This window comes from Osmerus mordax, chromosome 7 (assembly GCF_038355195.1).
Source record: "Osmerus mordax isolate fOsmMor3 chromosome 7, fOsmMor3.pri, whole genome shotgun sequence".
NCBI classification, from domain to species: domain Eukaryota; kingdom Metazoa; phylum Chordata; class Actinopteri; order Osmeriformes; family Osmeridae; genus Osmerus; species Osmerus mordax.
The window spans coordinates 20,113,381-20,125,097 of NC_090056.1; the positions used below are offsets into that span (position 1 = coordinate 20,113,381).

Below are 11,717 nucleotides of genomic sequence, written 5' to 3' on the forward strand. Positions count from 1 at the left end.
CTGTTTATTATTGCTCCAGACACTTCTAACACAACAACGTCACACTGAAACTTCTGGAGAAGCATCTGATGTATTAAGCAGATAAGCAGTGTGGGGTCCTAATGTCTTATTCTGTATTTATATATCTTTAAAAAGATCATTCAACATGCTGAGAGTGAAATCATCTGAATATAAAAATATTTCGCTTAATTTTGGGGTACAATATATATATATTTTTTAAATCAACTGTCATCCAAACATGATATATTCATCCTTACGAGGTTGTAGGCCTACTCATTGAACTCAAATAGTTTGTTTTTCTCTGGTGGTTACAGGATATGTTACAGACATGGTGAATTACTATTGTTTAACAGGATGTCCCTCTCTCTCTCACTCTCTGTCTCTGACTATCTCTCTGTCTCTCTCTCTGTAATCAAAACTTCTAATTTACTTAAAAGCAGACTCCTGTTTAGACAACACTGCTGTTTGCTTATGAAGTTGTAAAAAAAAAAGGGCATTAGTGCGTTCTCTACTGTGTCAACACACATTCCTTTTGGGAGGTGACAGTTGGACTCTTATATAAACACATTCTCATGTATCTACTGCCCGACAGAAAAAGAAAAAACGGCTAAATACACACATACTCCATACTTCTTCAGACGATGATGGTGTGGTCAGTCAGAGGGGGTGAATCATCTCTCTCCATCATCCTGGCCTCGTCTCACACTCCAGATCTTAGGTCAGGTTTCTGTCAACGTCTGCCCTGAAGTCGTAGTCATGATGTAAAACAGGCACGCACACACACATATGCACTCATACAAACACGCACAAACACCAACACACACACTTACAACAACTGTCAGGTAATTCAGACCTGCTAAACCGGTTAGTTTGAACAGATCTTCCCCAGGCTCACAGCACTCAACAGGTCGTCAAAACCCGCTGTGTCAGTCAGTCTGCCTCCAGTCTCCAAGATTACAACCTGATTACAACCCCAGGCCTGTCTGGACACCCCAACATCAAATCAAACCTTCACCCTAAAACCCTCAAGGAGAAACTGTATGTGTCTGGAGGTCTTCTCCATGGTAGGCTGATTTAATCAGGCAAGGAGGGAATACACAGCATAGCTCCTATACTAGTGAAACAAAAGGGTGTTGTATGAATCTTAATCTAACTAAAGAAGAACTGTCTGAAAACAGGGGTGTTGAGAGTAATTTGATAGATTAAAGCTTGGCACCACTGCAGATGATTGGGAGTACAATGCTTGTAAATTAATCTAATTTTGATGTAAGATGCTATTTAACATTTCGTGGTTTAATGGAGTCTACCACCTAGTTCTTTATAAAACCAAAAACCCAAATAGCACTAATGTCACATGCCACTATATGTTAATAATCCATAGATTATTTATCAAATTGTATCAAATTGTCTGTCGCGCACGCCCGTCTGTCACACACGGTGTCGACCGCGGGAATAATTTATAACGAGCTTTTGACAGACTGGAAGAATAGCCGGTGCGCGCTCTGGTTTCCAAAATTCCGTTGGATTCAGGAAGAGAAAGAAGTGCGCGAGCCAAGGTTGGGAGTGAAATGAGTCTGCTCTGCTGCGAAAAACCCCCACAGGTTTCAGTGAAGATACTGACACGTTCACCGCGTAAACTTTGTCAAAAGCTTCATTTATTTTGAGTGGGCCCTCGTATGATGTTTCATCTCTTAATTCCCAACAAATCCGGTATCTGCCAAATCTTCTTTGAACGTTGTGTCTCATTTCAGAAAGAGAAGAAAGAGAAAGTGTGGGTGCTTTGCCAACACAAACTGCATTGTAGGCCTACTAAAACAACACCGGCTATTCATATTTTGCCCTACGCAGTACTTTGGGGAAATTAGTTACTGCTGTCTACTGACTGGACGCATGAGTTGTTTGGATTGACTCATGGCCGACATTGTTTTCTGACCCTGAATACTTATCATATGAGTCTGCATTTGCTTCTCACATCGGTTTCTGTGGACGAAGAAAATTACTTCAGAAAAGCTTCATCACTTTAATGGGGCCGCATGAGTAACAGAAAAACTTTGTTTTTTGAAAGCAAAAACACCTCAAATTTTCCGACCTCAAATATGTTCTCTGGTTTAACAGCACATGGCATCTCATTTAATTTACTAAAGATGTGAGTGGGTATCCAATGTTCAGGGTGTTAAAAACCATATCTCACCAAATTACTTAAATAACAGTGTGCATGTGGCCAAATGTGTGAGCAGAGGAAGTAACAAAGTACAAATACTTTGTTACTGTACTTAAGTAGATTTTTCTGGTATCAGTACTTTACTTTTTACTTTCAATCCTTAAATTGTGGAAAGATATTTGTGAAACATATGTGAGAAAACGTTTTTGATGATATTTCCGAAAAAATATTTTCTCAAAAAAGGTTTCTAAGGGTTTGTGAGTGTGTATGTACAGTATGTATGCCTTATGAATGTATATAGGCCTGAGTGTGTGTGTATGTTTGCCTTATGAATGTATATAGGCCTGAGTGTGTGTATGTTTGCCTTTTGAATGTATATAGGCCTGAGTGTGTGTATGTATGCCTTTTGAATGTATATAGGCCTGAGTGTGTGTATGTTTGCCTTTTGAATGTATATAGGCCTGAGTGTGTGTATGTTTGCCTTTTGAATGTATATAGGCCTGAGTGTGTGTATGTTTGCCTTATGAATGTATATAGGCCTGAGTGTGTGTATGTATGCCTTTTGAATGTATATAGGCCTGAGTGTGTGTATGTTTGCCTTTTGAATGTATATAGGCCTGAGTGTGTGTATGTTTGCCTTTTGAATGTATATAGGTCTGAGTGTGTGTATGTTTGCCTTTTGAATGTATATAGGTCTGAGTGTGTGTGTATGTAGGCCTTATGAATGTATATAGGTCTGAGTGTGTGTGTATGTATGCCTTATGAATGTATATAGGTCTGAGTGTGTGTGTATGTATGCCTTATGAATGTATATAGGTCTGAGTGTGTGTGTATGTATGTAGGCCTTATGAATGTATATAGGTCTGAGTGTGTGTATGTATGCCTTATGAATGTATATAGGCCTGAGTGTGTGTGTATGTAGGCCTTATGAATGTATATAGGTCTGAGTGTGTGTGTATGTAGGCCTTATGAATGTATATAGGTCTGAGTGTGTGTGTATGTATGCCTTATGAATGTATATAGGTCTGAGTGTGTGTGTATGTATGCCTTATGAATGTATATAGGTCTGAGTGTGTGTATGTTTGCCTTTTGAATGTATATAGGTCTGAGTGTGTGTATGTTTGCCTTTTGAATGTATATAGGTCTGAGTGTGTGTATGTTTGCCTTTTGAATGTATATAGGTCTGAGTGTGTGTATGTTTGCCTTTTGAATGTATATAGGTCTGAGTGTGTGTATGTTTGCCTTTTGAATGTATATAGGTCTGAGTGTGTGTGTATGTATGCCTTATGAATGTATATAGGTCTGAGTGTGTGTGTATGTATGCCTTATGAATGTATATAGCTCTGAGTGTGTGTGATCCTCGTCCACAGTAGCCTCCTTGCGTGTGGGGGGGGGGGGAGGGGGGTTGAACTCTTGTTTCCCCCCAGGAAGTCCCCCCCCCCCACAACCCCCCCCCCACACACACACACACCTCTGTGTTGATTCAGACTCCGGGAGGGAGAGGAGCGGGGGGAGAGTCACACCTCGGGCCCCTAACCCTAACCCTGGAGACATGGGTGCCAACATCAGGTGTCCAAGAGACAACCAGCCGTGCCAAAGTTCTCACAGCGGACGGCAATAAAACAGCCTCAAGCAGATCCACGCTGTCTTTGAAGTTCACATCAGTCAGATACAAATTAATTTTCTTTTTTTGTCTCCCTTGGAAAAATCGGTTGAGATGTCAGCCACATTTGAACAACAGTAGGGATGTACAGACACAAATGAGGCTGTAGGTTTATATCTAAATATTTTAGGGTTTAATTTCCTTCTCGCTATGAGGAACAAATGCACATTTCCACTGAAACATGAACACAGATCAAGGAAGTGAAACTGACAATTACCTGGAGCTGTTTATCTCATGGAGTCATACTTATAACTGCCAATGTTTGGAAACCTGTCATTCTACAGAAGTGTGTGTGTAATGAGTTACTTTACCTGAGAACTATAAACAGACGAAACCAAACAAAACGTGGCACAGGCTTGAGCTCGGTGGGCTAGAGCAGTTCGGGGCGTCATCGGTAGTCTTCGGTCCCGTGAAAAGGAACACAAATTTGAGTTTCTGGAAACGTTCCATGTGTGACCTGGCCACCGGGCTGGTAACTCATCACCTTCTAGAAGCACTGGAGGAGGGGTGACTTGTTCGGACAACACAAACCATCCATATACACACATACACAACACATTAACCCACCCATTCACTCACACACATACACACATTTACCCACCTATCCACACACACAACATTTTTTGAATAGGGTACTACTATCACGGCTATCTATTCAAACACGGTTTCACCAATGTCTATTTGCGTGTGTGGTCTGTGTGTATGTCTGGTTCGTTTGGAGTCTGTATGTGTGTGTAGATCAGTGTCTATGCATGTGTGTGTGAGTGTGTGTCGGTTTGTGTAGGTGTGTGTCAGTGTGTGTGTCGGTCTGGTTCACCGTGTGTGTGTGTGTGCGTGGAGGCAGGCACAGGTGTGCATGCTATGTGTCTGAGGTCATCATGAGGGTAAAGTGAGAGTGTTCAGCTGTCCGCGTTGATCAGCATGAGAGGGCATGCTGGGAAGGTAGGCTACTAGATGATACTGTACTGAGCATAGCAACACACACACACACACCGTTAGCAACACAACCTTCTTCCCAGACATACAGTAGTTGAAAACACTCCAGTCACAATCATTCTCTTTTCACACCTGAAAACACCTTTAATTTTTTTAATACAGTGTATTGCTCCATTTCACAATAGTGCAAAACTTAAGTTTCCTCCTTGACTTTCCCCTCATAAATATAACAAAATTGAACATTATAAATAAACAATACACTTCACAACAAATAATAATGTGCTGAATGAAAAGAAAAAAGTTACTGCCAAGTTTACATTGCACGTTTGGATTTGAGGGGGCAATTTATGTACATTTAGATCTGTGGAAGGAAGGCTAGTCTAGTGATGAGCAAAAGTTCTCTCAAGACCCAGGTCAGGTTTACAGCAACATTCTTCATCATCACACTCTACCACCACAACCGTCACCAATCCTGCTTCTAGCTAACCGTAAATATTGTTGTCTCCAGGGTAACAAAATCATATAAACTAAAATCCTTCAAAAAAAGGATAAAAAGATAACTTCTTAGAAGTTTGAAATCTTTATCACTGCGCTACGTATTAAATAAATCAGGTTTTTCCTCGACTGAGTCAAAGACTCAAATATGCTTCAGACGTTTGAAGTTCAGTTATTATCTTACACACTTCGACTAGGCTACTGTACTTCCAGGACAATATTCAGTGTTAACAAAAAAAAAACGGTTTGGTTTCGTTCGGGACTGTGGGTTATTTCCGAAACGTTGCAAAGTCTCTGAACACCGTCGGTCTGACGTAAGAGACGTCATCACAGCCAGAGTCATAGGGACCGGTCGGTACACGTTCGCGCTCTAACCGTTGCCGTTAATGATGTCTGGTCTGTTCAGCGTCGCGCGCTGAGGTCTGAGTAAGGGACGACAAGATACGAAGAGGATGACGGCATCGTATAGGTCATAAATGTTACAGTTCACATGCGTTACTCGTTGCTGTTAAACGAGTAGCTACGCTTGTCTTAGTATTGACTTTCTACGTTCTGTTCCGTTATGAAGCCGTTATGAAGCCATTTGGTAGCCTACCTGTCGTAAGTGAAATAATAACACCGCTTCAGTGTATGAGATCAGGCCTACAAAGTTAATCTAACTAACCCCATAGCTGTTTAACATCTGAGCTTGCACACGACAGTAAGACTGATGGACATGGCTTAAGTATAATGACATTTGTTAACTCATGCTCGTGGCAGTGGATGACAAGTATTTTCAGTGGCAGCGTCAATCTAAAAACAACCGTTTAAATCATTATATGTCAGGTACTTATTCCGCGATGGTTTATGTGCAAACACTGTTTTTGAAAATCAACTCTTCCGAGTTATGGCGATGTTACAACCAAACATGGTACATTAGCGTGAGGCCCTGATCTCAAATCCCTCGACTGAAACACAAACAAAACCACACTCAACAAACCCGCCAAGCATGTCCTCTCAAACAAGGCTCCCTACAGGATCTGCACAAAACAAAACACGCCTCTCTAAAAAAGCATAGGCCTATTTGTAAAATATTGGAAAGTGCTAAGGTATATATATATATATTATGCTTTTTTATATATATATATATATACACATTTAAATAAATAGGAAATCTGACGTAATATTTTCTGTTCTTATCAAAAGGATATTCAAAGTCGTTAATAGATTCGTGATTTGATTGATCATGACAGGGTGGAGTTCATGCACCGTTAGTGGGTGTGGGGGGGTTAACCCCTCGTTAATAACATGGCCCGTCACTGCCACCTACAGTGACTAAGCAGCACTACAATAGTATTATTATTTTAACCCTTGCAGGGACACAATGCCTAACACGTGCAAGCCAGAACCAGTCTGTTGCTGCATTCCCAAGATACACTCATTCAATATACTTTATACATTATTGCAAAAATTATATATATATATATAAAAAAAGAGAGAACGACAATATTAATGCTGAAACAAACAGAAAAACATTAACAGTTTGCTAGATGATGAAACAGGAAACAGGAAGTGACTGCCACGGCTAAAGGAAGTGTGTTTCCAAGGCGCTGGATTGCAGGATGATGAAGAGATTAGAGGAGTGGGATGTTTTTTTATTTTTATTTTTTTCTTTCTTGTTTTTCCCATTCTTCAGTGAGGTTTGGTCTGAGGTTGTTCTGGAGAAGAGGAGCTGGTATCTTGATGCTGGAGTTTAACAGTGAGCCCAGCAGGGGGCAGTCTCTCTCACATACTGTAGGACGTCTCCTTGCCACTCTCTCTCCCAACACACACCCGACTCTACCTCACTCTCTCTGTCCACCCCTCCTCTAACTGGTCGGGTTATTACCTCACTTCATTTCCCAAACTCTCCTCCCTTCTAACTCTTCCCCAATTGTACGCTCCTCCCCTCTCCAAATCTCTCTCTCTCTAACTCTCCATCCCCTCTCTCTAACTCTCCATCCCCTCTCTCTCTAACTCTCCATCCCTTCTCTCTCTCTAACTCTCTCCCCCACTCTCTCTAACTCTCTCCGCCTCTCTCTCTAACTCTCTCCGCCTCTCTCTCTAACTCTCTCCGCCTCTCTCTCTAACTCTCTCCCCCTCTCTCTCTCTAACTCTCCCCCTCTCTCTCTAACTCTCTCCCCCTCTCTCTCTAACTCCTTTCACTCTCTCTATAACTCTCCCCCTCTCTAACTCTCCATCCCTTCTCTCTCTAACTCTCTCCCCCTCTCTCTCTAACTCTCCATCCCCTCTCTCTCACACAGAGCAGTTGCGTCTTTTCCCAGACCTGGCCTGGGCAGGGGCGGGGCCCCAGGCCGGGCGGGGGGCGTGGCCGGGCCGGGGGGCGGGGCCAGAGTCAGCGCTAGCTAGCCGTGCTCCCGCCGCGTGTCAGAGGCTGGTGGAGGACACGGACAGCGTGGGCGAGGAGGGGGGGGGGGAAGTTTAGCAGCTCCAGCACGGACACGCCCACGCTGCTGCGGCGTGTGAACATGCAGGACGCCGACACCCACTTGTTGCTACGGGGATTGTACTTCTCAATGGAGTTGAGGCTGGAGCTGCCGTCGTTGCCGCCCACCGCGTACAGCCAGCCGTCCATGGCAACCAGGTCGTGGGTACTCCTAAGGGAGGTGGGAGATTGATTGATTGTGAGTGTGAGTGTGAGTGTGAGAGAGAGAGAGAGAGAGAGAGAGAGAGAGAGAGAGAGCGAGAGAGAGAAAAGATGTCAGGAGAAAAAAACCTGCAGCTTTGAGAGGAGGTGAGGATGATGAGAGGAAGATGAGATGAGGAAGATGAGGGGTTCACCTCAGGGGTCAGGAGGTCACCCACCTGCGTATGTGAGGACGAGGAGGAAGGGTGAAGAAGATGAGGAGAGGTGAGGGAGATAAGGAGGGATGAAGAGGAGAGGGAGTCGAAGGCTCCGCCCACCTGCGTATGTTCATGGGAGCCACGGCTTCCCACACGTTGTTCTTGGGATTGTAGCGCTCCACGGAGTTCAGACAGCTGGTTCCGTCGTTGCCCCCAGCGACATACAGCAGGCCTTCGAGCACGGCAACGCCAGCGCTGCTACGGCGACTCAGCATGTTGGCGATGGCCGTCCAGGCGTTGCTCTGCTCGGCCAATAGGAACGCAGCGGGAGGGGAAAGGGGATTGCATTGGTTGGCATGGTTACTGTGTTTATTCATTCAGCGGGGCGGTTTTATTCAAACGACGTAGAAATAGTGCATGTAGAAGGTACAACTGCAGATCGAGGATCAGAAGTGTGTAGTTCTAGCAGTGTGTAGTTCTAGCAGTGTGTAGTTCTAGCAGTGTGTAGTTCTAGCAGTGTGTAGTTCTAGCAGTATTTCAGTGGTCGGAGTCTAGGAACAGTCTGTATTCACTAGGCACACTTGTGAAAAATGTGATAACTTCTTCTGTTTCCTGTTGTCTGGTGGCATTGGTACTGGAGAGAGTGGTGTTTACCTGTGGGTCGTATTTCTCCACGGTCGCCAAGTGGGACGAGCTGTCGTAGCCTCCAACAGCGTACAGACTGCTATCTGCAGGAGACAGAGAGTCACTACAACTACTCCCCCGAGAGGGAGAGAGAGATAGAGACAGAGAGAGAGACAGAGGACAGAGAGAGAGAGAGAGGAGAGAGAGAGACAGAGAGGAGAGAGAGAGACAGAGAGAGAGAGACAGAGAGAAAGAGAGACAGAGAGAGAGAGAGAAAGGAAGAGAGGAAGAGAGAGAGACAGAGAGAGAGAGAAGAGAGAGAGGGGAGAGAGAGAGAGGGGAGAGAGACAGAGAGAGTAAGGAGAAGGTGAGGGGAGTAGAGGATGAGAGGAGGATAGGATAGGATGGGAGGAGGACAGGATGGGAGGTGGTGAGAGGAGGAGAGGTTGTGAGGAGAAGGGGTGGAAGCCCTGCGTACCAAGTGTAGCCACACGGACGTATCTCCTGCGGGTGCTCATGGCAGCGATGGAGGTCCAGGTGCTGGTCAGGGGGTCATACCGCTCCGCACTGGGGGGGGGGGCAATAATGTTTTACTATGTACAGTCAGTTAGGACTGTTCTTATTGGTGTAAGAGGCAGTTAGGACTGTTCCTATTGGTGTAAGAGTCAGTTAGGACTGTTCCTATTGGTGTAAGAGTCAGTTAGGACTGTTCCTATTGGAGTCAGTTGGGGCCGTACCTGTTGAGACAGGAAGCTCCGTCGTAACCGCCGGCGGCGTACAGGAGCCCGTGTAGCACAGCCACGCCCAGACAGCTCCGCCTGGTTCCCATGGAGACTTCCGGTTGCCAGGTGTTGGTGACGGGGTCATAGGACTCCACGGTTGCAAGGTCGGAGGTGCCATCATACCTGGGGGAGGAGCCAGCAGCAACAGTATACACTTGAAGTATAACATGAATGATGTCATGCTACTTGAACACAACTGAGTAAGGCAGAGGTGGTCTGAAGAGGTCAGGGGTCACAGTGATGAAAGCCAGGGGTCATGGTGAGGACCTTACCCTCCCACAGCGTACAGCTTGTTGCCGATGGCAGCCACGCCGACTCTGGCCCTGCGTGTGGACATCGAAGCCACCATGTGCCAGCGGTCAGTGCGGGCGTCATACGCCTCGCAGTCACCGTGGATCGCAAACAGGCTGCCTCCGCCTGCAGCACACACACACACACACACGGGGGGGGAGGGTTAGTGCAGGTATACAGAATAAATTAATGTATATGAGTATTCGTGTGTGAGGAGGGGGGTACCTGAGTGTGTGTGTGTGTACCCTGGGGGGTAGTGAGGGGTATATGAGAGTGTGTGTGTGTACCCTGGGGGGTAGTGAGGGGTATATGAGAGTGTGTGTGTACCCTGGAGGGTAGTGAGGGGTATATGAGTGTGTGTGTGTGTGTACCCTGGGGGGTAGTGAGGGGTATATGAGAGTGTGTGTGTGTACCCTGGGGGTAGTGAGGGGTATATGAGAGTGTGTGTGTACCCTGGAGGGTAGTGAGGGTATATGAGAGTGTGTGTGTGTACCCTGGGGGGTAGTGAGGGGTATATGAGAGTGTGTGTGTACCCTGGAGGGTAGTGAGGGGTATATGAGTGTGTGTGTGTACCCTGGGGGTAGTGAGGGGTATATGAGTGTGTGTGTGTACCCTGGAGGGTAGTGAGGGGTATATGAGAGTGTGTGTGTACCCTGGAGGGTAGTGAGGGGTATATGAGAGTGTGTGTGTGTACCCTGGAGGGTAGTGAGGGGTATATGAGAGTGTGTGTGTGTACCCTGGGGGGTAGTGAGGGGTATATGAGAGTGTGTGTGTGTACCCTGGGGGGTAGTGAGGGGTATATGAGAGTGTGTGTGTACCCTGGAGGGTAGTGAGGGGTATATGAGAGTGTGTGTGTGTACCCTGGGGGGTAGTGAGGGGTATATGAGAGTGTGTGTGTACCCTGGAGGGTAGTGAGGGGTATATGAGTGTGTGTGTGTACCCTGGGGGGTAGTGAGGGGTATATGAGAGTGTGTGTGTGTACCCTGGAGGGTAGTGAGGGGTATATGAGAGTGTGTGTGTACCCTGGAGGGTAGTGAGGGGTATATGAGTGTGTGTGTGTACCCTGGAGGGTAGTGAGGGGTATATGAGAGTGTGTGTGTACCCTGGAGGGTAGTGAGGGGTATATGAGTGTGTGTGTGTACCCTGGGGGTAGTGAGGGGTATATGAGTGTGTGTGTGTACCCTGGAGGGTAGTGAGGGGTATATGAGTGTGTGTGTGTACCCTGGAGGGTAGTGAGGGGTATATGAGAGTGTGTGTGTGTACCCTGGAGGGTAGTGAGGGGTATATGAGAGTGTGTGTGTGTACCCTGGAGGGTAGTGAGGGGTATATGAGAGTGTGTGTGTGTACCCTGGAGGGTAGTGAGGGGTATATGAGAGTGTGTGTACCCTGGGGGGTAGTGAGGGGTATATGAGTGTGTGTGTGTACCCTGGGGGTAGTGAGGGGTATATGAGTGTGTGTGTGTGTGTACCCTGGGGGGTAGTGAGGGGTATATGAGAGTGTGTGTGTACCCTGGAGGGTAGTGAGGGGTATATGAGAGTGTGTGTGTGTACCCTGGGGGGTAGTGAGGGGTATATGAGAGTGTGTGTGTGTACCCTGGGGGGTAGTGAGGGGTATATGAGTGTGTGTGTGTGTACCCTGGAGGGTAGTGAGGGGTATATGAGAGTGTGTGTGTGTACCCTGGGGGGTAGTGAGGGGTATATGAGTGTGTGTGTGTGTACCCTGGAGGGTAGTGAGGGGTATATGAGAGTGTGTGTGTGTGTACCCTGGAGGGTAGCTTCGGAGGAACACTGACCGACGGCGAAGAGCACGGGGCTGGCTCCCTCGCAGCGGCGTGGGCGCGTGCGGCTGCTGGCCAGCACCCCGCGCTGCTCCGGCATCAGGTGGAACTTGAGCGCCTCGATCAGCAGGTCCTTACACTCCGAGTGATGACGCACCAGCTGCT

General features: G+C 46.5%; 1 protein-coding gene across 1 annotated transcript; it reads right to left on the reverse strand.

The window, feature by feature from the left end:
* Positions 1-7,552: 7,552 nt before the first annotated feature.
* Positions 7,553-11,717, reverse strand: klhl17 (kelch-like family member 17; the record flags this gene model as incomplete). The annotated part of the gene is given in 8 exon segments (XM_067239226.1): positions 7,553-7,709; positions 7,711-7,891; positions 8,199-8,380; positions 8,733-8,806; positions 9,181-9,269; positions 9,440-9,607; positions 9,757-9,901; positions 11,568-11,717. Coding segments are annotated over 8 exon segments (1,037 nt in total), but the record flags the coding sequence as incomplete, so codon positions are not given.